The following is a 27,551-nucleotide window of genomic DNA, read 5'->3' as shown; positions in this document are numbered from 1 at the left end:
GACCACGCTGTACATCATAACCTGTTCCTGATGGAATAGTAAAGTTAGAGCTACCTAAATGTTTCTGTAGCAGTGTACTAGCCTGCATTAACATTTAAAAAGGAAAGAAGTAGCAAATAGGCTAAAGAAAAAGGTGCCTTGAAGGAGCTTGTTACTGAAGGGACTATTTCAGGTCTTGTGGCAGAACATTTGAGAAGTTTAAGATACTGCTTCTAGTTTCACTAATCATCTCTTTTTATAGAAGAATATTAGCCATTAAAATTGCTAACAACTCTGTCCGTGTCCTAAGATGGTCTCTGTATCCTCATTAATGCGCATTAATTATTTTTCTCCCTTGGCACCCTTGAAGGGAAAAAAATTATCCTTAGTTTGCATGCAGGGGACTGCAGCAGCAAGAGAGTAAGCACTAGTGCTAGGTCACACAGAAAATCTGTGTCACAGCTATGAATTGCACTAATGTTCCCAACTCCCAGACCCATTCTTTAATCATGAGATCATGCTTCAGCAATAGCAATCTGTACTGTATGGCTTCCTCCCACCAAATTGTACACATTTGTGTTTAAAACTCTATAGTAGATGCGCCAGTTCATTTAAGTGCCTTTTTTTCCCCATAAGGATCTAATTTGTATTAGCAAGATAAATGGAAAATTCCAATACTCAGGAAGGCTGATACTAACTGAGATGCACTGTATGTTGCATTTATTTTCCTTCCACAGCTCTCTAAGTCCCTTTTCTGTGGCTGTATCTTAAGACGTCTAAACTCAAAACTTAATGTAGAGAGTTTATTGGTTTCCAGGTAGTGGTCTGAGGCTCAAACCACTGCAGGTGTGTGGCTAAAAGGTGTTAATTGGGTGATGGATGCACAAAAATCAGGAACACAGCTCAGCAGTAAAATCAAATTAAAGCAAGACTCCAGCTGACTACAGTGGACTTTGGATCAAACCATGCAGGGAGTTAGAAGGTAATAGACACTGAAACAAATTTGAAAATCCCTCTGGGTCCTTGATTTCCCCATTCATAGAAGTACCAAATGAGTTTTCGTTTCCTAATATAGTTGTGTACTGCCAAACCGCAGTTTTTGTTTAAAAAAATAGTCAGAACTATCAACATTAAAGATATCTAAACTATTATTTCTTTAAAAGGGAATAATAACTTCTTTTTAGGAGAAAATACTGATTTACCAGAGCAACATTTAATTTTCAAACAAATTCCCTGAGGTTATCCTTGAAGATATTTGCTTAAAAAAAACCCTACCAAGAAGAGTTTGCAAGTCAGTGAAACAGATAGTAATACTGTATATGAAGGCCAGAAGTTCACCAACCTGGACATGACTAGCTACATACACCCAAATTATTACAAAAACAATGAATTTTCTTGCTTGTTTCTGTTGTTACTTTTGGGTTTGTACATTGGTTTACCTACCCTCCAAAGGAAGCCTTTCCTTCCCTTTACCCATATGGGCTGGTTCCTGGCTGTTCAGGATCAAGGTGATTTACTAGTGAAGGGTGACAAAACCAGAAAGTTGGAGGCCTAGTGCTGCTGACTTGCCTAATTTTCACAGAGAATCCTCATGTGAAAGTGAAATAAATTCTATGGGCAGAAATCGAGTGGGAAGGTGGAATGGCTGATTTCTATTGCTGCCTAAGGCTGAGACATAAATACATCTGTTAAATCATCAAAGGCAATGTAATGGACAGTCTTTGAAATTTTTAGTAATAAATAATCTGTATGGTTTATGCTTTCAGAATATGAAATTGAGAGATCATTTTTCCTGAGAATGAAGTGTGTTCTAGCCAAGAGGAATGCAGGATTGACGTGCAGTGGCTACAAGGTAATGTACATAACTTTTTTTTTTCCATATTCAACAAGTAATACGGTTATTTATTTACTTTTTTACATAAGTGTAGCTGGAAGCAAAGTCTGTAACAGAAAGAATCAGCACAGATGCAAAAATGCCGCTGCTGGTTGGACATTCCCTCAGTAATGCAGCTGTCTTGCACAGTGGTTTGGAGTCCAGCAGCAGATTCGAGTGTGCTTTGTAGCACATTCTCACATCCTGATTCCCTGATCTTCCAGACTGGGGAACTGGCTGAAGCACACCCCCAAAACAATAGTGGAAGGAGTGTGCATAGCCAGCTCTCATTCTAATAGGGAACTGGAGGCAGGTGGGGCAGGAATCCAGATGCAGGAACTTGGAAGTCTTCCCACACGTGATGATGGCCTTGGTGTGTCCATGCTCCGGCTCGGCAGCACTCAGTTGCACAAGTCACCTTATTGGCCTGAACAGAATTACCTCAACATGAATGAGACCATAATGTTGCTCAGAATAACCACTGATATCAACTCAGGTTTGAACCCTACTAAACTATCAAGTTTATTTATAAATCTCATTGCTTCTATTAATTTTTTATTTATTACACGAGAACAGAAACCACAGCAAATGCTGAAATTCTACAGTAACACCATTCAGACAGTTCTTATTTTCAGCTTTATAGTGTGCATTTGCTGTTCTTTGAGCCACACAGTGCAGTTCTATCACTTATGCATCAGGAGAGAAGGGTATTTCACATACAATCTCGTGAGGATTCATTTTGAGTCACTCAAAAACAAAAGGAAAAGTTTGTAAGAGAAGCAGAGCTCTCTTATGGGATGTGTTCAAGGTCCAGGTATATATCCACCTATTTATACTGGAATGATTATTCTTCATTGCACGGAGCCCAGGTTGCTTGGCTGTCTCCCAGCAAAAATGGTTCTGTCCCAAAGCTGAATTTGAAAGCAGTTAAGAAAGTAGAGCTTGTAGTGATGTTTTTTCTGTATGTTTCTTTTTTGTTTATGTCTGCTAATCAGTGGAATCACATTCTTTCTTCTTTTGTTCACTGCTGCAAGTTTACACATTTTACATAGTAAATCACTTCAAGGAGGTATTCATTTAGAGAGACATTGGCTTAAATTTCTTCTTTTTGACTGTGCTTAGAGCCAGCACTTAACACTTCTGAAAATATCACCCAAATAGTTGAAGTGTAGGGAAAAAACGCATGAATCAAATAGTATGGGAATTAATAGGATCTTCTGTGAGATCTTAAATATATTTTGATTGTTAGTTTGCTGTTGCTGAATGTATTAATCACTTGCTGATTGGAAAGGAGGGAAGAAGGTTGCACAGGAGGAGCCTGTTTCTAAGTGACTGTTTAGTAGACTGCTCAGGAGTACCAAATACAATGGAAATCAATTCCTTTTCACTGGACACAGATAAAAGTCAAAATAAACAAATATAGATATTAAGTTGAAGAATGTGTAGTATGTATTTCTGGTTCTCCACAAAGCCAAGTGTCCTGCCTACTATTTGGAACAGAACATTGGCGGGAGCACAAATGATTTCTAAACACCAGCACTACAGCTAATAAATCTTATGTTCCTGAAGATCCCTCAAATTACAATTTTACCCCCTCCTTAGCTGACATTGTGAATTTTTATAGGCTAAACTGTAACATCGAAGTCATCACTCCTGTCACTAGGAATTGTATATGGGGATTCAAGAATCTGATCTCAAGATACTGGCCTTGTTAATATACCAGTAGAATGTCATCTGAACTTGACTGAAGAATTTAAAACTCATTTCCAGTGTGTTTAAATATACTGCATTTAAGCTTTATAAATAGGTTACCTTCATAACCACTGGGTTTGTAGTGTCTGTTTGTCATCAGAAGAATAAGTCATTTAAAAAATAGATGCTTAGGTATACCTATATGTGTCTGTGTGCATGCGTGAGACTGAGTCACTTTTAAAAGCAATTTCTAGATTTTTTTGGTTAATGAACAGGAATTCTGACTGTATCTACAAAAAATCTATACCAAAGAAAGTTTACATTATTAACTAGGATGCAATCTATGTAGTGCCAAAGATCCAGTGTTTCAATACTGGATTAATCATATACTGTTAGCAGTAAACACAAAAACTGCATTTACTGTGTTTTTCATGTCCATTTAGAAATTAACCAAACTTCTGAAGCCTTAACAGACTATGCAGTAGTTAAAAATGTTAGAAGGGTTTATTGGCTTTTAACCTCATTAAAACTGGGGTGGGGGTGTCAGCTGACTTGTAGCCTATCAGATATTGAATGTATTTTCTTCTCATGCCAGGTGATCCACTGCAGTGGCTATTTGAAGATACGGCAATATATGCTAGATATGTCCTTGTATGACTCCTGTTATCAAATCGTTGGACTGGTGGCTGTAGGTCAATCTCTACCTCCCAGTGCAATCACTGAGATCAAACTTCACAGTAACATGTTTATGTTCAGAGCAAGTTTGGACTTAAAGTTAATATTCCTAGATTCCAGGTAAGCAGCTACTTCATTTCTAGCATAAAATGTTTGAGAAGCAATTACACTGGTTTCCAAACAAATCAAAATAGCCACGAAAAGATGAAGCAATACAAAATTCACCTGGAACACAAAGACCATGTGGGCCTTTGAAGCCCTTCTGGAAGCTGGATAGGCTGTACTTTGTCTTGAACACCAACATATAAGAATCGATAGTAATCAACAGTTTCAGAGTCAGCTGAAGTCTCCTTGCTGTGGGCAGTATACAGACAAACAGTAATATGTTTTTGCCTTAAAGGACATACAATCTTAACAGGCAAAACTAGTGAAAAGGGATAAGGACACATCCTCATCCATAATTTATAAAGGGTAAACTGAGACATTGAGATCAAATGACTTGCCAGGGTCATCCAGGAAGCTTTTGACAGACAGAGTAGTAAGAAAACTTAGTCTCCGGCACTGTAGTGTAATGCCTTAACAATGAAACCAACCTACTAATGAGGTTGCTGGAATGAAAACTAGTTCAGCTGGCCACTAGATGAAAACACAGTAAACCTTCATTATTAAAAAAAAAAAAAAAAGAGCTTGGAAAAATGGCTAGTGCTTATGAAAGAAAACCTCATCTCCATTCTCAGACAACATAGCTTGCGTATCAGCTAAGAAGACAAGCGCACAAAACCAGAGCGCAAGGAGATGTGAAATGACTCATTCATCCCTTTCTGAACCCTTGTATCTTTTGCTATACAGTGATTCCTTGTACAGTGCAGTTTAAGATACCTTGAGGGGAAAAGCCCAATTCCCAGACAATATAATGGATTTGACTACTGACAAGATGATCATTCTTTAAAAATCCCTGCATATGAAGCATTATGTGACATACTTTCTCATTTCCTTGACATGCTGGATTTGCAAGAAGCAGAAATGATATTTGTGTATAATAGTGAAAAAGAATCTGTATCCACGACAGTGGGGAAGTTTTGCATGGTAGGTCAACCATGCAAGAACATTCTCTTTCTCCATGCTAAGGCCAATGAGATAGCAGGCCATCAGCTGCTAGAATACAAAGAGCTAGTTGTTTCTGGAAATCTTTTTTTTTTGCATGCTTTACTTAATGTAACAGCTACAAAGAAGCACAAGGGTTTCAGCAACATGTCTTTGCATGTGGAAAAAAGGAAATGATGTGCCTAAGAGGAACTGCCTGGAGACTGAAGTGTCTTCAAAGGAGACAGTTTAACCAGAGGTGTTGACAGCAGTACAGATACAACCAGTACTGCTGTATAGCTATGTTTACCAAAGAGCAGATGTATGTTGTCTCTGTCCACATACAGGACAGTCTGGGCTATTAAGCATTACCAGAGCCCTTTACTCCTCCAACTGAGCAAACCAAAATATAGTTGCTCCCGGTAGGGATGTATTAGCAATAAGACAAAAGTGGTTCTGTCTTGCTTCTAGTACCCATACAAGAAAAGTGTTGCTAGATCTTTAGAGCTAACAGTTACAGCAGCCAGGCCAGTATTCCACTATAGGAAGGAACAGTTAAAGGAGTAAGCTTTTCTATACTCCCAGTACAATGTAAAACATGCAGGAGTTGATTTATCAAGGTTGCTGGAATAAGGAGACAGTCACTTCCACCTAAAGTGATCTGCAGCGTCTGATTTTGGTGGTGCAGCTCATGCATCCAAGTGCTTTAAAGAAGTCTGGAGGGCAGAACTGATCATTAGGGCAAGCTCTGTTTCCTTCTCTATGTGCCTTGTTACATGCAAAGAACTATTTTCAGAGCCCAGGTTCCCATCAGTGGCTTACTGAGGGGTTGTTTTTGTGTTAAGGAAGTCAAGCGCTAAACTTAGTTCCAGATTACAACTTTTCAAAAGTTTGTGTGTTGTTACACTCTTCATGATACTTTTTGGCCCATGGGAAGACCAACTTCAAAGTGAGGCTGCACTTCCAGAAATATTCACACCTGGCTTGAGTTTGGATTTTTTTTGTTTGTTTTTGGATTAGCTGTATCTGTACTCCCCAGTTAAATGAGCAAGATGAAACTGCCACCTTGCTTTGACTGCACTGAAGTCAGAAGGGGCAGTGAAACCAGAACAGGACCTTATACCAGGATTTCAGCATGTTGGTTGGCTTAAGTCAGAATTTGGGCCCCTGGAATTGTAAGCCAGGAGGGACAGGGCAGAGTGTGGAGGAGAAACACAAGCATGTGTTCACATAGCCTCCTGCAGAAAGAGAGCACATGTGCTCACTCTGCGTTGGTAGTCCCTGAGGCAAAGGCACGCAAGGCTTTCCCAGATGCAGGAATGGCTGGGGAGGTGTGGATATATTTGTCTGTATTTGTAATAACTCAGACCACAAAGGCATTTTTTTGTTTGTTTTTTTCTGATTTCCTTCAGAAGAACCTCCCCGCATACCGCTCTCTCCCAAGTAGAATGTAATTACAGTACCCAGTCACTGTGGGGTCCACATGATTTCTTAGTGTTAGGGAGAGAGTAAATAAAATACATAGTAAAAAAAAAATAGGCAAAACTTATGCAATCCCCAGTGACACATGTTGCTTGAGACCCCATCCCCCATTTCTGCTGATACTACTGAGTTATTCTTTGATACAGACCGTATCCACCTTAGTGTTTTAGCTCAGACTGAAAGCATCTTTTGAAGTGAATGCCCTGACCATCCCCACTCACTACATGGCACAAAGAGGTCTTAGGCGTATGAACTGGATTCCTTTTGGATGAATCTGAACTGGAAGACAATCTCCAGGAGCATGTCTAAGGCACTCCAACTACTATTGAGCTTGCAGTCCACAGGCCTGGACTATACCTAGTCCCAAGTAAAAAATATGCAGATGTCAGATCCTCAGCACTGACCGTTTTACTTTACAAATCTCCTGCTAAAGGACTATGCTGCTTGTTAATGTAGACAAAGGCAATGAATGCCTTTGCATGGTGCCTCTGTTCTGCATTTTTAGATGAAGAAAGCCCAGGACAGCATAAACACCCCCCAGCAACACTAGGTAAACAAACCAGGTTATGGCTGATTTGTACAATGTAATTTAAGTGGATTTTGTTCTCAAGCAACTGTGCTAAGAAAACAAAAGTCCATTTTGCACCACGAAGTCTGACTTTTCAGGTGACTTTTAGGTCTGACCCAGTGTGGGTGTGGCTTCTATAGCCTGGTTCTTTAACATCTGCAGAGATGTTGCTCTTCAGATTTGTTCCCTTATCCTATTTCTCATTATGTGAGGAAGTTTCTCTGAAAGTGTAGCTTCAGCCTTCTTTTTTTTAGCTTGTGATTTTTATAGCTTCTTGTCCTTTCACATTCTTAGCTGGAATAAGCTCCTGCTTCCTTCTTCTGTTAGGTGCTCCCCTGAATTCATTTGTAGACCATGATTACAGCCTGTATGGACTGACATACATGTTATGCTTGTATGTTTACAAAGGCAAATGAAAATCTGACAGCAGTACACAACAGTAATTTTATTGTTTCATGAATGGCTCCTCAAATGGATCCTTGTGCAAAGGATTGTGCATGACAGTGGCAAAAGCCCAAAGCTGAAATAAGTAAAAGGACTCTTTTTCCTGCCTGTGTGTGAGGCAGGCCAGGGAATAGCTGCACCTTGCTTTGGCTGGGTTGAGAGGTTTTAACTTCTGGTGAAGATGAGGATTCTGTTTCCAAAACTAACATTTTGTCCTGCAGTTTTTAGATACTTGGTTAGCTGGCATAATCAAATGTTAGATTAATGAAACCGAATATCCCTAGAGATTTTGCTTATTATGCAGCCTTTCTTTTCTAGGGTGACTGAATTAACTGGATATGAGCCACAAGACCTGATAGAAAAAACCCTCTATCACCATGTTCATGGCTGTGATGTGTTCCATTTACGATACGCTCATCATCTGTGTAAGTAAAAAGAATGTTAGACTGAAATGTATTAAGTAGAGTGAGAAGTTTTTCAGACAACAGGCACTATGCTGGAAAGTAGAGAAATCTTTCCAAATCTTGACTGGAGGTAGACTTTCAAAAGTGCTTGGCTATCACTTAAGGAAACCAGCACTTTTTCAAATAAGCTAGATACTCAATATGCTGTGCTTCTGAAAAATATATCTGGCTACTTTTATCTCTCTACTTAAAGGACTTGGTCTCTTTTGAAAATCTGGACCTGATTCTGGGTGTTGAACTGTTGAAGGAAAAAACCCCAAAGAGCAAGTGAATGAGTGAGAGGGGGAGAAAAGGAAAATCTGGACTATTGGTCTCTTTTGTTTAAAAAAAAATTATGCAACAGCTCTCCATTCCCCTGAAACATGTTGGTAATATTCAGCCCATGTTTGAAGTGAATGCAAACCCAAAAAATCTTGAAATGAATGTTCATGAATAGCATGTGGATGAGGTTTGAAGAACAGAGTGTCAGGAAAAAGAAATACACATTTAGTAATTCCCCATCTGCCAACAGAGACGCTAATCATATCTTCGAGCATCTGGATTTGGGAAGTAGTTCATTCAGTAGCACATTAATTTGAGAAGCAAATTGAGGGAATAGCTGAACTCTGGATTTGGCTAAGGCTGCCACAGACCATACGATCCAAAGATGAAATCCAAAAACCAATGTTAGTGAATTTTTTTCCAGATTGCTCTTGTAGGCTGAAAGTAATCAGAGTCAAATCCTTCTTTTAGGCTCCCCTGAAGGAGGGGATAGTCAATTCTTCACCTGATTGTGTGATATTCATGAGGATTTGGAATATAAAGGAGGATGTAACTGTATTTGGCACAGGTCAGGGTTGAAATTCCAAGCACAAAATACTGTTCATGGCAGTGGGTGCTATACCTGGGAAAGCAGAAGCTGATCTTTACGGCAAATTCATATTAACTGAAAAAACATTGAAGGCTCTGGGCCATAACAAATTAAAAACTAGAACCACCAGGATGCACTGTAGTGTCCCCTTGTGAGCATCCTTTTGTAGGGTTAGTCTCTGCATCCAGGTGTGACTGTTGACCTGTACAAAACATCACTTGTTATTTTCACAAGACTATTTGAAATACCTACGTCAACCAGTATATAGATGATTCCATTATAGCCACAATCATCTCTGGAAAGCAGTTTATCATTTTTAGAGTAGAGTCATGGATAGCTCTGTGCAGGTGGTAGAAGGCTTGTACTTTGGCCCCAAGTTTGGTCTATGCATAACTGGAGTTTTAGTAAAGGGACACATCATGCTTACCTAATCACTCAACCCACCACACACACACGCACACACACACACAAAACCCTCAACCAAACAGAATAACTAAAACCAGTTCTCTAGATACTCTACCTGAATTACAAAGTATTGTGAAGTTTAAAAACAGAAGAAAAATATGAGAAGATGAATACAAATTTATGAAAGTTTTGAAGCAACTAAATGCCAAGAAGAAGAAAAAGTAATGCTAACAGTAGGAACAGTGCAGAATTATGGTCAGAATACCAAGTAATAGTAATTATTGAAACAGATGTAAAGTGTACAAACTTCTGTGCCTCTGGGGAGCCACTGCTATAACTCCCCCACCATCCATCAGCAAATGTCTGAGGAACCCGAACAGTAAAAGGCTGGTGGGTTTGACATACCATTCCATAAAGCAATCTGATGATTAAGTGTCATCTGATGATGAAATCTGGAGAGAAACATCTTACACCTAATAAGGGTATTTGTCAAGAAAAAAAAACAACCACCCTAAACTAGGATAATCAATTGTTTTTTCAAAGAGGAAAAAAATTCCCAAAGTGAAGACCTAAAGCAACAGAACTTTAATTTAGGCAGCATAGAGAGCAAAACAAAGGAAACAGTGAGGGGAGCAAGCTAGAAGGGGTATAACAAGAATGTCAAACTATGAGGGAAATGTAAATGTGAATATTTGCCTAAGGTGTGCTGGCAGCAAACAGAGTTTCCTGTTTTAAACATTTGATTAGCTTCCAGCTCTACGAAAAAGCCTCTGAAGTTTGAACTAGTGTTATTTATTTCTATAGCACCGTCAATATACACAGTGTTTGCTCTACAACTGGGGAAATTGGCCACACAAATAATGTGTCCCCTAAAGATCTTGCATTCTGAAAGACAGGATGAGAGAAGCTCTTCCAGTACAGACAAAATATTCTTCTGGCCTTAGCTAAATGCTTTCATTTGTACCATCTTCTCTCTGTGAGGAGGATTTTGTGCAGCCCATGTGTAGTGTCATTGCTCTTCCCAGTAAACTTTTGCAAGAGTCACATCTCTGTGCCTTGGCAAAGCAAGCCACAGGCCCAGATGATGTTGCCACCAAGCTGTTTTGCTGCTTTCTGAAAGTCAGCCTATATATTTATAGAACCTATCTTAGAGCAGAGCACAGTTCACGCTCTGTCCATGCCATTGAATCCACTGTTGCTCGCCCAGCAATCAAGACTTCCAGCACAGCTGCACTAGTTTTTTAAGTGGGTAGAAGAACTGTAGAGTCTGCTAGGGCACCATCCACTGCCAGCACTGCTTGAGGGCTGGCCTGATTGCCAGACTTGCCAGACTGTGTGTGCCAGGGAAGCTAAAACAATTCCTGCTGTGTGTATGGGACCAAGAAGCCCATTTCTCTGTAGCGGCATCCTTAAGTGCAGGCTGGGAATTCCTAGCCACATGCCCGTGAGCTGGCTGGAACCTTTTAAAATAACCCTCTGTGACAGACCAGAAGGGCCGGCCCAGCGCCTTTTTCAGCTTGCTTGCTAAACCAGCTGGGAACCACAACAGAGGAACACCCAGTTACAAATGACACAGCTAAGAGCCAGGGCTAAAGCCACTGTATCCTCCCCATTTGATTGCAGCAGAGGCCACCAAGAAGTCTGAGCCTGCACAGATTGTCTTGGTAGTGGATTTACCTCGCCCCGGTTTCTGAGGTTTCTGATCAGCATCAAACAGGGTAATTTAACACAGGGCCAAAAGGAAATTAACTTCATTTACTGTATCGAAGCACAGCTACTGTCCTGCAGCCAAGGTCAGACTTTCCCCAGATCGCTAAAAATGCAGGAGACACAGAGTCCTCCCCATGTCCCAGGAGAAATACTGGTTTATCCATATAATTAGGAAGGAAAGCTGAGCACTGTAGTCCTCAGTGGTTTTCACATCTTTTAAAATATTGTCTTAACTGGAAAGCTAAAACAGGCATTTGAAAAAAATCAGAGTGAGAGGGAGAGAAAAAGAAAAATCAAAACTAGTCTCAAAACACATGAAGAACTTTGTTATACCTATACCTTTGTTACAACCTTTATTATAGCATTAATTTCTATTTTGGAAGACTGAGAAGCAAGACATTTTGAATTCAAGGCAAACCTGACCATTTAACTAGCACAAAGACTTAGTTTTGATGAGCCTAGACCACATTATATTTATATATATTTATATATATAAAATTCTGTTGGATGATCTAGGCCAAAAGGAAAGCACCATTTGCTAGAACTGGACCATTTGGATTACAGAACATCATGACACATAGCAATTAAATGGCATACAGTGGATTACAACATGGAACACAGTTGATTGCTAGTTGATTGTAGTGGAAGGAGAACTGACACTTCCAGAAAGACCTGTCTATAATCATTTTTTAGGAGCCTGGTTTTCTGTGGGAGACTTACTGGATTTGAAAAAAAAAGTTTAAATGTGTTGTGACTTGTGTAGATGGATAGGAGACTAAGCAGTCCGGAGGGATGACCCATACGCTACAGACTTAAACTTAAAGGACCTTTTACCGAGAACAAGAACTCTTGCTCTTGTATTTCTGTCAGTCTTTCGTTGGGTTGTTCACATTATTGACATTACTGTGGTCTCAGATTACTGTTGGAATTACTATCCCCTACCTCCCCCCCCAAGTAACAACTGAATAAAAAAAAGCCCACCCCAATTATGATTAATAACCGTGTCATTAATTGGTAAATGGTAAAGAAAACCAAAAAGATTATGCACTCTCTTGTTCCAAATTTAATATTGATACCATCCCTGTCAGAAAAATCTCCTATAAATACTAATTATAAGGCCATATATTTTCATTTTAAGTGGTCATTTGCTCTGCTAGAGATGGCTGAAAGAGAAAACTGTTGTTTGACTGGCTTATTATATATCTGCTTCTGCACCAGGCATGTATAATAAGAGAACAGAATTACATAAGCTTTGCTAGTAAGTTCTATGTAATACAAGCCTTGCATTTGCAAGCAGTAATTACATTTTTTTATCGTGTATTATACAAAGCTACAAGGAATTACTGCTATTTATCAAGTTCTTTTGCGGTAGTCTGAGTATCAAAACTGGTCTTTTATTTCTTAATTTATAGTAAATAACTGATTGAAGAGTAGAAAAGTGGAGTTCTCTAGAGAAATGCTCCAGGGTCACACAAAAGAAAACAGATCTTCAAGGGCTAGGAGTTATTCTCTTGTTGTGAATCATTAGATAAATGCCTGGCACTGAACCAGAAAGATTCATGGCTAGATTAAATATTTAGAGATGCTGCACACAGCTCGTATTATAGCATAGCCATATGCCAAAACATCTTTGTTCACAGAGAATCCAAACTGGTGTTCAGAGAATTTACATTTCTAGTGAAATCTATCTGATAACTGATTCACCTCTCTGGCCTTGTCTTTATTTGTATGTTTAAGAATCAAATAATATTTTAATTTTGCCCTTTTAAATCAACCTTAGAAGTATAGAGCATACAGACAGCACAGCATGAAATGCAGTGCAATATACACAATGATCTTTCAAGCTATAAATGTCAAAAAATGCTTCCAAATACACTGGAAAAATTCATTCAGTTCTGTCTGCCTCAAAATTCTTTTGCTGCTTTCTACTTTTCTTTTTCAGTTAGAAAATTAAAATGATTAAGTGTTTTTGTAGAATGTAAGCATAAAAGAGCAGGGTAAACTGGAAAAGAGGGAAGAAAAACCTAAATAGTCTGGAACATAGTATTTGTAAACAGTGAGGTGACATTGTAAAACCATGTAAAGGAGCAGGACAAATACCTTTGCAGCAAAGCTACTTAAAGTTTGTTGGGAAAGGGGGATTTAAGGGAATGGGAGGAGAGAGAAAAGCCCCTGCCTTACACAAAAATCTCTCCAAGAACTGATCACAAGTTCAAGCAATGTGAAATGTATTTACATTGTATTTACAGTGTTGGTGAAAGGCCAAGTCACAACCAAGTACTATCGACTACTGTCCAAGCATGGAGGCTGGGTTTGGGTACAGAGCTATGCTACCATTGTGCATAACAGTCGTTCATCACGGCCTCACTGCATAGTGAGTGTCAATTATGTCCTTACGTAAGTCAAAATACTTTGTACCATTACATGTTATCAGTAATTAATTCATTACTAATTAAATCATTTAGGCTTGCTACGTTCGTGTCTTCCAGTATCATTCTGTGTTTGCAAGTTACAACCCCTTTTTTTTCCCCACATCCTTCCCCTTCCAGTTACAGAACGTAACTACAGATAGCACATTGCGCAAAAAAGAGCTAGTGTTTCTTATGATTACCTTGCAAACCATAAAACTTGTGCTTGAATGTGTCATACTGCTGATAGCCATTTGTGTTAGACCTGTACCCCAGTTCTGCAACTAGCATCAGAACTGCACTGTGCTAGGTACTGTCGAGACACAGTGAAAGCGACTGCTACCCAGCAGAGGTCACAGTGTCAGTTTGAAACAGATAAATGGTAGAAAGTGCTACTCCTTTCAAAGACAGGTGAATTACCAAGGATTCCCTTACTTACCTTGGGTTCCACAGATACTCAGGGCCAAATTACATTCTCACAATGGCAAGTAGCTCCCACTGAGCTTGTGCATGTGCAGTGGCTTGGAACTGCAGCTTACGAATTCTGGTTCAAGTCATGAAGTCATTATGAAATTCCTATCTTGCTATAAACCTGGGAGACTCAGAAATGCATGTGAAAGTGCAGTGGCTGAAAGAAGGAAGAGAGAAACATGTATTTATAGACAGGGATATCTTGTTTAATTGTACAGTCTGACTTTGTCAAAGCCTGTGACGTAGTGCATAGGTAAGAGGGCAAAGCAACAGTGAAACGGTCTGTGACTAAAAAGACAATCTGTGAAAAAGGGATAGTGGTCACCCTAGGATGTTAGTCAGTAGCTGAGAGAAGCAGGGAACCACATGCCCTTTTCTTTTGTCTAGACTAGTCCATTTCTTATCTGGCTTGAACATAAGATGTGTTAGAAGTTTGCATGATGGCTGTGGTAGGGTCACGTGTGTTTGCATGTTTTAATGCTATATCTACTACCCAACCTTGAAGAGTTAAACTGTATGAGTTGAGCAACCACAAGAGTGTTTCCTTAAGCTACTGGAAGTCAGTACTGAGCCCTGGACTTACGGGCCTATGCTTCCCTCATTCCTGTAAAGATGTGGGAGCCAGCAGCAGCACTAAGGAAAGACTCAGTCCTGCAACCTGCTTGGGTCCGATGAGTTGGGGCAAGTGATCTGGGTAAACAGAGGGAGCTATGCCAGGGATCTAACAGTATATCCTTGAGTTGAATTTAGTTCCAGGCTATTCATCATCAAAAAGTGAAGGAAGTGAGTTCTAGATAGGAAATGAGAGAGAAGTAGCTTTTTTTCCTAGTTATCCTTTCAAAAACATGCTCCACTGTGACTGCTGACAAAACCAAAGGAGACAATTTAATCATCAGAACTGTATGAATTAGTGTTGCTGCAGATGCTCCACAATCTTCCCTTAATTTGTTTCCTAGCCTCTTTTGTATAAAAATCTGCCCTGTCCGTGGGGCAGGTAAAATGGAATAGAATAGGAAAGAAAATCTAGACACTGTCAAAAACACATTGCAGCTCCTATGGCATGTTACTAGCACACTGGACTGGAGGGAAAGGAAGCTTGCTCCTTTTTCTCTCCTTGGAGAAAACTGTGAGAGCCAGGGAAGAGACCAGTTCCTGACTGAGGAGAAGACACTTGACCTGATCTATGTCTTCCTATCAGATCTTCCTCACAGCTGTAGGAGCTGTGAAGTGCAATGCAACACAACACAACGCAATGCAACGCAACGCAACTCAATGCAATGCAATGCAGCAAAATACAGGGTGCCAGGGATAGCTTAAAGAAGAAGTTGGCACAGCTTAGATTCAGATAGTAGGGAAATTTAATATGAAGATGTTTACTATGTTTCTGATGGAACATTTGTGATAGACTCCAGTGGAAACAGGGTCAGATGAAAAATTTCACTGCCTCCTAACACCCCAACCCAGGACTGCAGACTAATGAAAATCTAGGAAGAATGAAAATGAAAACATTGTGAAAGCTACCATGTATTTCCAAAGGAACTATTCTGGATTTATGCAATATGTTTGAGTATATATTTACCAGCCTGTTCTTTTGCAGAGATATTGAGTATAAGGAACTTCAGTTGTCACTGGACCAGGTTACCATTTCTAAGTCACAGTTTTCATGCAGAAACTCAGTATCTACCTCACAGGAAACAAGGAAAATAGTAAAACCCAAAAGTAATAAGATGAAGGCAAAACTCCGAACAACGCCTTACCCACAACAGGTAAACTTTTCAGCAATATTTACCTACCAGTTATTGTGGTAGAGTCCTTGGGACAGGATCATCAGAAGCTGAACTTAGTAAAACTGACAATAGTATGCTCTGCCACAGGTAGGTCAGAATACAGCAAGACCCTTCTGTTCTTGGGGTGGGCAGCACAAACAGTACAAACAGTCTCTGGCGAATGATGCAAACACAAAGACTTTTGAATTATGGAGTGTGTAAAGTACTTGGGAAGCAATGTATTTTCTCAGTAAAAAGAAGAAAACAATGTACTAAAGATAGCTGGGTTGTGAAAATTTGAGCTAGTGTAGAATGCATTTTGTTCATCATTGATAGACAGAGTTCTTATGTCACATAGATGTAGGCAGTTTCCTTATGCTGGAGAATGATTCATGAAAAGGAAAACTAGCACACAGAGCACTGGAGCGGGACTTAGGCTATCTGTCACTGAGCGAGCTGGAAGCAGACACAAAAGGAAACTAGGGAGATTGTCCATAATACAGGTTTGGTGGGATTGATACCCATCAGGAGACATTCTGAGACTTCAAAATGAATACTACTACTAGTATTATCTTAAAATAGCACCAAATGCAGCTAGCACATATACTCCATTCAAAACAGTGAGAGCCTGAAAAGTATTTGGAGTCTGGAGAAGAGGGTGGGAGAGAGAAGGAGGAGAAGATCATCGTGATAGAAGTTGAGGCAAAGGATAGATTTTGTCTTCCTACCATTCTGAAGCTTGACATGCCAACAAACTATCTTCACCAAATGCACATCATATTCATGTTCTGCAGCTTCATTTATCAATGACCTCCTGTGCTTTGCAAAAAACTTATGCCCTCTGATATTTACAACTGCTTAAACTTGCTGACTAGCTAAAATCCAGCTGTGCAAAATTATCAAATATGCCCTTAACATTAGGATGTCAAATTTGTTGTTTGTTCCTTTGTCAAGTAAAGGTAAAGTTATAGTGAAGACAAGGAACTTTAGATGTACTGGTGAGCCAGTCCTATTTGCCAGTGAAATTGCAGTTCAAGGAGGCCTGGCTTTGGGCTCCTATATTACATGTTATGTGGTTTCATATAAAAGTTAGTCATTTAACTCTCCTCCCCTCCTTTTTTTCTTTCTCCCAGCAATACAGCTCATTCCAAACAGACAAACTGGAATGCAGCCAGGTGGGAAACTGGCGATCCAGCCCTGCAGTGAACGCTGCCACCATTCAAGAACAAAACTTCCATTCAGAAAACAGTGAACTTTTATATGCCCCGTCATATAGCTTGCCTTTCTCTTACCATTATGGACACTTCCCTGTAGATTCTCATGTCTTTGGTAGCAAAAAGCAAATGCTACCTTCTAAGTTCGGACAGTCTCAAGGAGCACCTTGTGAAGTGGCACGATTTTTCTTGAGCACGCTGCAGGCAAATGGAGAATGCCAATGGCATTATACCAACTCCTTGGTACCCAACAGCCAGTCTCCATCCAAAAATCTTTCTGATCAGCCAGTGAACATCGTCCGGCATAATCTTGCACAGAGTTACGAAGGTGGGTGTCACTTCAAAAAAAAGAAAAAAAGAAAAGAAAAGCTGTGGGGTGTCTGGGAAAGATTTGTAATTGTAGTTTGAAAATAGGAAATACAAGAGGGTTAGGACATGCAGAAAACCAGAAACAATGAAGTATAACATCCAGTATGTTTATAGAATTTACATGTTTATCCCAGTGTCCTTTACCATAAGCACTTGATTAGAAATACTATCAAAGCATCAGTTGCAAAAATGTATCCACCAGAATCACTTTTAGAACAGGGCAGATATACCATCTCCTTTAATACTGGCATAGTTTGTTTTCATGCTTTGCACTGGCAGACTGTCTGGGGGCAGAATTACTCAGGTAAGTTGTTGCTGCAGTCAGAAAGAAACAAATGTACTTCAGTCCACGTACGGAAATTAAAATAAACATGATCTATTCCCATAAAAATTGAAGGTTGCCCTTCCTGAATATGAAGCCTTTACCTTACAGTTACTACAATGAATGACTAAATGAAGTGCACTGTCTTCCTGCTTTATTTAAAATGTTTTCAGTGCTCCTTCCTGGTAGGAACTGCATCATCTCTCTATACAGATGGTCAGCTCAAAACTTTGAAGGAAACACTGAAGACATTGACTTCTCTGACATGGCAACCTATAAGAAATACCACTGCAAAACTATAAAGTAGAATGTAAACAAGCTGAAAATACACTTTAATCCTTAGATTTCAGATACATTACATCTATCACTGTTGATGTACTGTTACAAAGTTAGAGGGAAGTATGCCTTTCTTCTAACTTGGTTACAGATGGGATGTAGAAAGCAATAGGGAAAAAAAAAAGTAGAAAAGATAGGCTTAAAATTCTTTAAGTATATGAAGAAGCTTTAATTCACTTAGGGATGTGACATTAGATATCCTCGATCCGAAGGGGGTATGTGCAGATGTTTAAAGCTGAGCTTGATACATTGGACAGAAGTAGGTATCAGGCGCTGAAAGTCTCTCCCACAGAAGCCTGAGTCCAGTGTTTTGTCCTTCATAGAACCATTTGTCCTCACCCAGCTGACTGGAATATAATACTTTATTGCTCTGTATTTGGATTGAAAATGGGCAAGACTGAAGCTCATATAGTTTAATGCTGTTTAAATGTATTTTCTGAGCCCATGCTCATCTAATGTGTTGGCTTCATTTTGTTGCTGTTGTGGACTGGGTGTAAAAAGGAGTAGCTTTAGCCAACAAGTAAGAGATGGTTTAGAAATGATTTTGTCCTTTCTAAAGATGTCATAACCTTGTGGAAAAGAAAAAGGTTATATCTTTGTGGGTAACCCTTATTAGTATAAGGGTTAAAGTAAATTTCCCCCAGCTAAGTTTGCAGGAACAAAACTATACTAGGTGTACTGAAGTCAGCCAAGATTTTCTTCTCTGCTTCCAAACTAATAGATGACATGAGACTGACTGAGAAAGTAGATCCACCCCTTGCTGGTCAGACCCTTAGAATGGATGTAGAAACAGCCTGTTTGGGGAACAGGGTCTATAATATAGCCATAACACTTGCAAGAAAGGCCCAGTGAGCATGGCAGCAGACAAGCAATTTACCATCAGTCAGTTAGTATGGGCAGATAATTCCTAATAAATATATGAAGTCAGCAGGATTCCTCAGGAATACCGTTAAATCTGTTTGAGAAGAAAATCTCAACAAAAAATTGTAAGCAAATACTGGCATTTTTCAGTTTCATAATACATGCATACCTTCACCATTTTCTTGTGAACAGGAAAATGGAGTTGTCACACCAGCAATGATTTCCTCTGATTCTGCTTCTTCTACTTAAGCCTCTGTTGCTTAAGTTGGAATATGTGGGTTCTTTTTTTGAGCAAGGATATATTTTGAAGGATGTTTAGTTGTTGGGCATTTGATGAAAAATGACTATGTACAATTAAATCTCTGGAAGATCACTTACAATAGGACTATTTAGGAAGGAAGAAAGGAAAATGGTGAAACTCAGGCCTGGTAAGAGATCATTTCTGGAGTTCACACAAACAATGTATGGGGATGGGGAGGAAAAACGGAGCATCTTCTGCATACAGAGGATTTATCTCTGATAGCTCCAGAGTTTGTTTCCCCTGGGGTAGAATTAACCCTGTTGTACTTTTGCTGAGACTGTGGCAGAAATCTGGACCTTTGCAAGTGACTTTCTGCTTTGAATGGAAAGGGGCATCTGATCTTCCTTACACTGTCAACTGCTGCTCTTTCCAGTGGTTCACTGAAAAATTGACAGCCAGTAAGCTTCAAAGCAGAAAGGATCTGCTTAGCGTCATTCTCTTCAATCCAAAGGCAATGCCAAATATAACATCTGGCAACCGGGTTGGATGCTGGGGCTATTCTGCATCACATCCATAGAGGCATCTGCCAAAAATGTCATAGGCCAGAGACATTTTTCACTATGGAAAATACTTTCTTTTGGAGAGATCAGAGATTTTAAGATTATCATGCCAAGCCATCAAAGTTCTGGAAAAGCACGTAGCAGATAAAACTGCCTGCAAATCAGATGCTGCTGCCTCAGAATCTGGTTTTGAAGCTTCTTCCACTTCTTTCCAGCTGGCCTAGTCATCAGAAAAGAAACTCTCTTCAGAGAAGGAAACCATCTTCTCAGTCAGGGACGTTCCCTTTGTGCACTTGAATGGATACATTACTGCTGTAGATACCGCGGCATCCATGCTACTCAGTAATGAAATTCTGTACTATCTGTGTGAAGTTTAGTCCCACAGTTCATGTCATAGTTCAGGAAATCCTGAAGAATACTAAGGAAACGTGTGAAAAAGTTCCCCTCTACCTTCCTCCTCCGCAAACCAGCTCCCAGGTTTAGCCTTGGACTACTGGAAGCAATATATGACAGCTTCATTGAAAAATATAATCCACTAATGGCAAAGAGGTCTTGAAGATCATTCAGTCTTACTGTTGTTTTTGGAGGAAGAATAATGGAGAAATTAGTATTCAGACCAGGACTCAGCACAGATACTGGGCTGAACTAAAAGATGTGTTTTTCATGGGCATGGACAGCATTCAGGTCTGTTGCATTTTTGCATAATTTGACCCAGTGGAGTGCCAGTGTGCCTCTGTGACACAGCTGGAGCATGACCAGGGCAGGACAGAGACTCCGGTCATTGGCCTTTAGCAAAGCTCGGAGTGACAAAGAGTAATGGCTCCTCTTCCCAGAAGGCCCTGCCCTACAGAGGACTAGGAAACATACTGAAACATCATGGGCTATGTATAAACAGTCAAGTGCTGGTATGTTGTCTTCTCAGAACATGTAAAAGCTGTCAGGAGTACACTGTTTTGTGATGAATGCAGATCACGAAGCCCAAGAAAAATTATGCAAGACAAAGCATGCATGTGCAGAGATTCAGCTATGTTCTAAAAATGCACATTTTTAATAGATAAGATGCAATACCCTCTGCTGATGACTGCATACCTTTTAGATGAAGATCAGTGCAAAGTATCAGTCTTTCTTTGCTTTAAGCTTGTTTAAGATGCCTTTCCTTCATTTTTATTGAAATAGATGGGACAATGTGAAAACTCTTGGTAGAGCAAGGCATATCTGAGAATAAAGTATCTTCTGCAAGCATTCTTCCCATACTGCACACCATTGTACTTAGATGTACTATGTAAAGGTGAGGAGGGAATGCTCCTGCCTGCAGCACCAAGTTGCACAGACTGCTCTAGTGTACTGTATCTATGACTAGACATGTTTCAAACAGAGACCAATGCCTGCTAGAGTGGCTTACTGTTGCCGTTTGGGTGGTTGGACACTGAACTCTGAGCGGGCTGCCAAGTGAGGAGAGCTGCCATCTCCAGATTTTCCCTCAACTTGACCAAGCTGCACCCAGTGTGCAAGAATTAGTAGAAACATGATGCCTGGTAGACCGAGTTGACTAGTGCAGTTGTAGGCTGCTGTGATTGGAGGCAGTAAGAAAGAAAGTGAAAAGGGCATTTCAGAAAGCTACTGTCACTCTGGTATGATATACAACCTTAGACATGCACTATAGCTACCTCCCTTAGCATAGCTGAATTGCTCTGGCAGAAGAGCGATCTGGAAAGCATCCCAAATTAATGCACTGACATCAGTGGCTGCAGAGCGTTTTTCAGTGGTGGAGAACGTGCAGTAGGTGTGGGATCCCCATGCACCTGCTGAGGCAGGTACTCTGTCAACTGCCCACTTGTGAGATGGGTGGAAGCAGTCTGAGGATAGTGCTCTTCTGTAGCAGCACAGCACAACTGATCAGCTTTCTATTAAATTCTGCATGAGAAAACTCACCGGGAGGAGTTTTTCCCAGGGCCTGCTTAGGCTTTTGTCTGCAAAGGAAGACAAAAGCAGGTTTTAAAAGTTTTTACTCCAGTAACTGTTCTGAATGCAAGCAGACAAAAACTACTGTGCTCTGTTGCACTGAAAACACGACTGGCTTAACTGTCTGCTTTAACTCCACAAATGTGCTGACAACTTTAATGGAAGCCTGCAAACAATTAACCAGTGACATTTACCTTCTTCCTCAAGGAAAGAGATCAAAACCATGTTTGAGAAATAGAAAAGGATAGAACAAAATGGATAATATCCTATAAATCAAGTATGCAAATTACTTCTTGCTACTCGGAAGACAGCCATCAACCCAGCAGAATATGAGATCACAAAAATGAAGATAACGAGACCGGGCCCTTTGATTGCTGTGATGCTTTAGCTTCTTACAAGTGTTAGCTCTAAAAATGGAAAAGGACAATTTCCAGTTCATAGATTAGACCAGAGCCAGCAGGTAAATAGTACTCTGCCCTGCAGTAAGAGAACAAACCCATCACTCCTTTGAATGTAGTGAGTTTAGGAAAACACCAAAACAAGTATACCAGATCAGTTAAATCGTATTAGTTATACTTCAGTAACTCCCAGCATGGATACTTATTTTACGGTAAGAATGCCAACTGTGGAGTTACACTGTCATAGCATAATTATAGTAGTAAAATTTCCAAGTTATACTCAAGCATGTGGCTGAACCCATTTTGATTTGTGATCTAAGAGGTCTGTTTTTCAACAGCTGTCGAGAATTCAGTTCACTTAGGACTGCATGTACTTCTTGGTACAAAATGTATACACAGAAATTAAAAACAATAACTTGAAAGGTTGTTGTTTCTCAGAGGGTGGTGGGTTGATCCAGGAGAAATTGGATACAGATTCCAGTTTAAATTCTGATATTAATTAGGTGGTGCAACTCCCTCAAAAATTAATGAAGCTGTGCATAAAAAAAAAGGTACAATTAAGCTATTTCTGCTTTCTCTGTTATACATGAAGGCTTTGCCAGTCTACTGTAGCACAGGAAATATTTAATTATTAGTGGGTACGGTTATGTCAGCAATCACTACTGGGGAACTCCAAAACTTTTAAGATGTTGAATAAAATTTCTAGAAAACCAGAAAATCCCATTTTCAAAAGGCACTTAGGTGGTCAGGACTTGCAGTGAGCATGACACAAAATGGCGCTTAGTTTTAATTTGAGAAATTTGGTAAGTGCCACATTTAACCTTTAATGTAAAATTTTCAAATATGTCAAGTACTTTTCAGCTCCAGTAATATAACTGTCACACTGTGCATACAAGATAGTACAAAAAAATTAATACTCACCTAATTTTAGCCATATGGGATAGGAGTAAAATAGTGTTTTTCTTCTCTTACCATTTATAGATAGGACTGTACAAAAAGGAAAAGCTATGTGAGCCAAGTAGGAAGCGATAAAAAAATTAAAACTGTTAAATGAGTTTAGCCACCATGCAGAGACTTTAGAGAAAAGTAGCCAATTACTCAACATATTTTAGAAGAAAAGCCTGAATAGTACTCCCATATTTGAACTTAAACATTTTCAGCATGTATATGTTGTAGATTATATTATACATATAATTTTATTATATATTACTATTACCTCAAAAGCGGAGGTGCAGAATTATTCAAGAAACTTTTCTGTTGTTTTTCAATGGGGGGTTTTAATATCTGATGCTAGTTTTTCAAAGAAACAAAACAAAGTCTTCAATATGACACAAGTCAGTGTCTAATACTATATACTTTCTTCACTTTCTTTACAAGGTCAAGAGTCCAATATATGGAAGGATGAAACCTGTTTGACCATAAACATTACATTTAGTAAATGTTACTTTTCCTTTGATAAATCATTTGTGGAGTTACAAAGAGAGCTTGCTAAAGTCCATGATTTTTGACAGCAAGCCACATTTCAAAATATTTAAATCTTCAATTAATTTCCTGATTTGACCATATTAATAATGACAGTGATTTTTAATTATGCAGTCAAACAACAAGTGGGCATCTCACATAGTAACACGGAAAACATTTTCAGAATTGCTCAGCACTAACTGGCCTTCTGTATGTTTTTTGACTTTTCAGTACTGCCTTAAAGGGACTTATCCAAAGCCACTGAGGCAAATGTGAATGTCTCTGATGACTTCAGTGGGACTTGGATCTGGCCCAAACCAAATGGGTATTAAAGTTCAGTCATAAAAAGCGTCAGTCTCTAACTATTATATGAGTGCCAGTTTTCAGTAATTAACACGTTTTCTCTTTCCTGCAAGTGCCCATATCAAACAGAAGATACAGCCAAGATGCTCTATCTGACAGCTTTACAAGCTGCATGGCACCCATGCCAGGCAGCAGATACAAAGAAGAGATGTATGATTCCAGCATCATGAAACCCAACAAAATAGAAAACAGGATTCAGCCATCTCACCATCTCATTAAAGAAGAAAACAAGTTAGCTTTTAACAGAGACCTACAAGAAAAAATGAGCATTAATGAAAGTTCTTTTTCAAACTCAATAGCTAATTCCTTGCTGCCAAAATCTGAATGTTTCCAGTCTAAAGCTATAGGACAATTAAGTCATCTGCTGCCAGTGCCCTCAGTATATGAGCAAACAAGAAGGATTTGTATGAAAGAACCCAAATATGGGCATATTAGTCATCATGCCACAAATCTAGATGAACTGGACAACGATGAGAGAATGGCTGTAAAGCTTGATCACGACTCTGAAAGTGAATGTGTGATGGATGTAAGAGCCTCTGGACAAGTTCCATTTGTGCTTCTAAACTATCACCATGTTCTAGCCAAACATGGTACATTTCAAACTCCATCATGTACAGCCGCAGGACACACAGGAGAAAATTATGGATACAGTTCCGAGGAAGTAAATACATTTATTTACAAAAACCAAAGCCCTTCATCAGCTGCTTCTCCAGAAAACCACAAGGAATCTGCAGTACCCCATTATATTGGAACTTCTGTAATAATAGCCAATGGAAGGTGACAATAATAGTAAAGTATTTACTTTTAATTAAGAAGCCAAACTGCAATGATTTCCAAAAAGCATGAGAAAACATGGTTACATTTACTGAGCATAGCTGAAGGTCAATGAGGGACAGACTTGTGTGCTCCTGGCAAGCCATGTGTAACAGTACCTTGAAGGTCAGGAAGAAAAATACATCTAGCTTCAGTGCTTCGTTGTCACAGATTAAGCTCTGGTGCCAGTGAGAAGATGTGTAACAGATCTTATTTTTGTTATTTTATAGTGTGCAACAAAATTAAATGATAGGTGTTATATGCAGAGATTTATATGGAGAACTTCTTTTCCCTTAAGCCCTACTTTCCAAAATACTTTCAAGATTTTTTTTTTATCATTACCATACACTATACACTCTAGTTTAGATATTTTTTGACAAACTGTGTGAAACCTTACATCAACTCTCCATCCATGTGTTAAACATTCTGACAAATGAACTTTGTTTAGAGTGGTGATTTTAGTATCCATGATACAGCTGTACTAACTAAACAACTCAGTTTGGAAAATGCTTATTTATTAATTATCCAAAAGTTGTTTTAACTTTAAATTTGATTTATTTAACATAGATTTCAGTGTTCAGAGATTGTTGGCATCACCATTCATCTTGACAAGAAATGATATCATGGTAGATTAATACATATAAAGATACATATTAAGAGGTTACAGGTCTTGACATGGCAAACTGGTGAAAAGTACGTAGCAGGAACTGAAGACTATTCCCCTTAAAAATGTTGGAATAAGAAAAAGAAACTTCTAAAAAGTTTGTGTCAATGACTATTCTAGGAGAAGACTGCAGTTTTTCAAAACAGCTAGTCAAAAATACATCTTGATAATAACACCAGAAATGTTTTCTTTACAGTCCAGGGTATAAAGAACATTTATGTTCTATTTTAAACTTACTGGTAGTGTTGTGAAGTTTGAAGAGTTCAGCTTTTAACACACTGGACTTCCTTAAGCATAAATCTCATGGTCAACACAAAGGTAAGATTAATATTTGACTGACTCATGCACTTCACAAATAAAGCCAGTGGATAATCTGAATATGAAAAGTCATTGCACAACCAGAAAAAACAGATTGCACAGATTGAAGGAAACAGAGAACAAATTGAAGGAAAGCAGAGTTTGAGTACATTGACTGAACACTGCACACATCTCAATTTGCACCAATAAATTGTAGCAAGCAAAACGTATACAGCATGCATTTAAATTTTTGCCAGCATATTAGGAATAGATTTTTCCCCTCCTTTTTTTACTTCTTTGTAAAGTTTACAAATCAGGAAATGAGGAGACGTATGGATCAACGTGTGTTTTATCGACAACAGTCAGTCCACTTTGTCTTTCAGCCACTTCCCCAAATACTCTTTTGGGGCTCTTGATAAAACGACGAATGACTCCCTAAATAATATGTGTAAACATCAACAATTACAGCATCGGAGTCAGAGAATATTTTACAGGAAGGCTATTGTAGATCTGACTCAGCTGTATTCAGCTCTATTTCTTAGCCCAGTTCAAGGCTAGTTTACATTTTACAAACTTCCTCTCTCTTCTCAGACTCTCTGTAGGAGTCTCTCTCTAAATAAAATGCTTACCTGGCTTGTGCAATATGGAAAAATACTTCCTCATGGATTGCACCTTGACAGATAAAAATACTTTAATGGATGTAATGAAATACACACATTTTTTTAATTACACATTTTCTGTCTCTATATGCAGCAATAAAATGCAGTTACCTCCTTGCATGTATGAATATTTATTGTTATGAGTAAACAAATGCTTTTAAAACATATATTTGAAATAGTTTTCAGTATTTTTATTGCTTCCAATTAAAAGGCTAACAGAAAAACTATTATGAAGTAAAATTGATACAATACACTTGGAAGTTCATAGTTGTCTGACTTTTTCATTTGCTAAAAAAGCCACAAAGGTATCTTTCAGGATAAGTATCAACAAAAATACCTACTCATCCATTACCAGAATACTGAATTTTTAACAAGGCAAAACCAAACCAACATATTCAGTATAATTGCACTCTATGGTTCTTCTAAAGCTAGAGAAGGTAGCAGATCTAAAGAAATGTTATGAGTGAATTTATTATCATTCTGACTTTAAAAAATTGAAACGATGAGACGCAGAACTGTTTTACAGTGCCTTTAATAGCCTTCCCAACCAGTGTTACTAGTAAATGGACCTGACTTACTTACTTCTTAAAAGATACAATTATGCTAAGACTCGTATGTTAATTTTGTTAAATTAAGAACATGCCCTATAAAGGACTAACTGACATTGTCTGCATCATTAAAAAGAAACCTGATGCATGACTCTTTCATACTACACTTTTCTTTATGCTTTATTAGTGGTATTGCTGCACACAAAGACAAAGTCAGTCTGGTGTATTTTTCTGTTCTTGTAAGTACGACTCATTATAAAAACATGTTTTCAGGAACATACAAATTTGGCTTCAGTTAAAAAATGTCACTGATATTTTTCAGTAAAATACCACAAAATATTTTCCGGTGTCTACCTTGTTATTCACACTTTCAGGCTTTATCCAATGAACATGAGTAAAGGAGGTGTTCCATCATTCTCCCACAGATGTTTTATAGTATACGATATTCAGATACATGAATTTTCCCGGTTAGGAAATAATGAATCAGTTATGCATTCACATATGATAATACAGAGTAGGTTTCAGAAAAGATTTGTGATTAAAAAAGTGTGTGAAACATTTTTCCTGCCATTCCAAAATAGAAACACCAACTGCATATTCACATCTGGAATGT

At 38.8% G+C, this 27,551-nt stretch overlaps 1 protein-coding gene across 1 annotated transcript in view; it reads left to right on the top strand.

Moving 5' to 3' along the window:
- SIM2 (SIM bHLH transcription factor 2) overlaps window positions 1–24,803 on the top strand; it is a 55,136-nt gene extending 30,333 nt beyond the window's left edge. Inside the window, exons 5-11 of the mRNA XM_013955269.2 lie at window positions 1,746–1,831; window positions 4,140–4,339; window positions 8,115–8,221; window positions 13,475–13,622; window positions 15,702–15,870; window positions 17,004–17,412; window positions 24,011–24,803. Of these exons, the coding sequence (XP_013810723.1) occupies window positions 1,746–1,831; window positions 4,140–4,339; window positions 8,115–8,221; window positions 13,475–13,622; window positions 15,702–15,870; window positions 17,004–17,412; window positions 24,011–24,738 (1,847 nt within the window). The 3' untranslated portion in view covers window positions 24,739–24,803. The remainder of the gene's footprint in view (window positions 1–1,745; window positions 1,832–4,139; window positions 4,340–8,114; window positions 8,222–13,474; window positions 13,623–15,701; window positions 15,871–17,003; window positions 17,413–24,010) is intronic.
- The last annotated feature ends 2,748 nt before the right edge of the window (window positions 24,804–27,551 follow it).

Source organism: Apteryx mantelli, chromosome 1 (genome assembly GCF_036417845.1).
Source record: "Apteryx mantelli isolate bAptMan1 chromosome 1, bAptMan1.hap1, whole genome shotgun sequence".
In the NCBI taxonomy this organism is placed as follows: domain Eukaryota; kingdom Metazoa; phylum Chordata; class Aves; order Apterygiformes; family Apterygidae; genus Apteryx; species Apteryx mantelli.
Note: the sequence above shows the minus strand (reverse complement) of the source record. Positions and strands in the feature narration are given on the sequence as shown.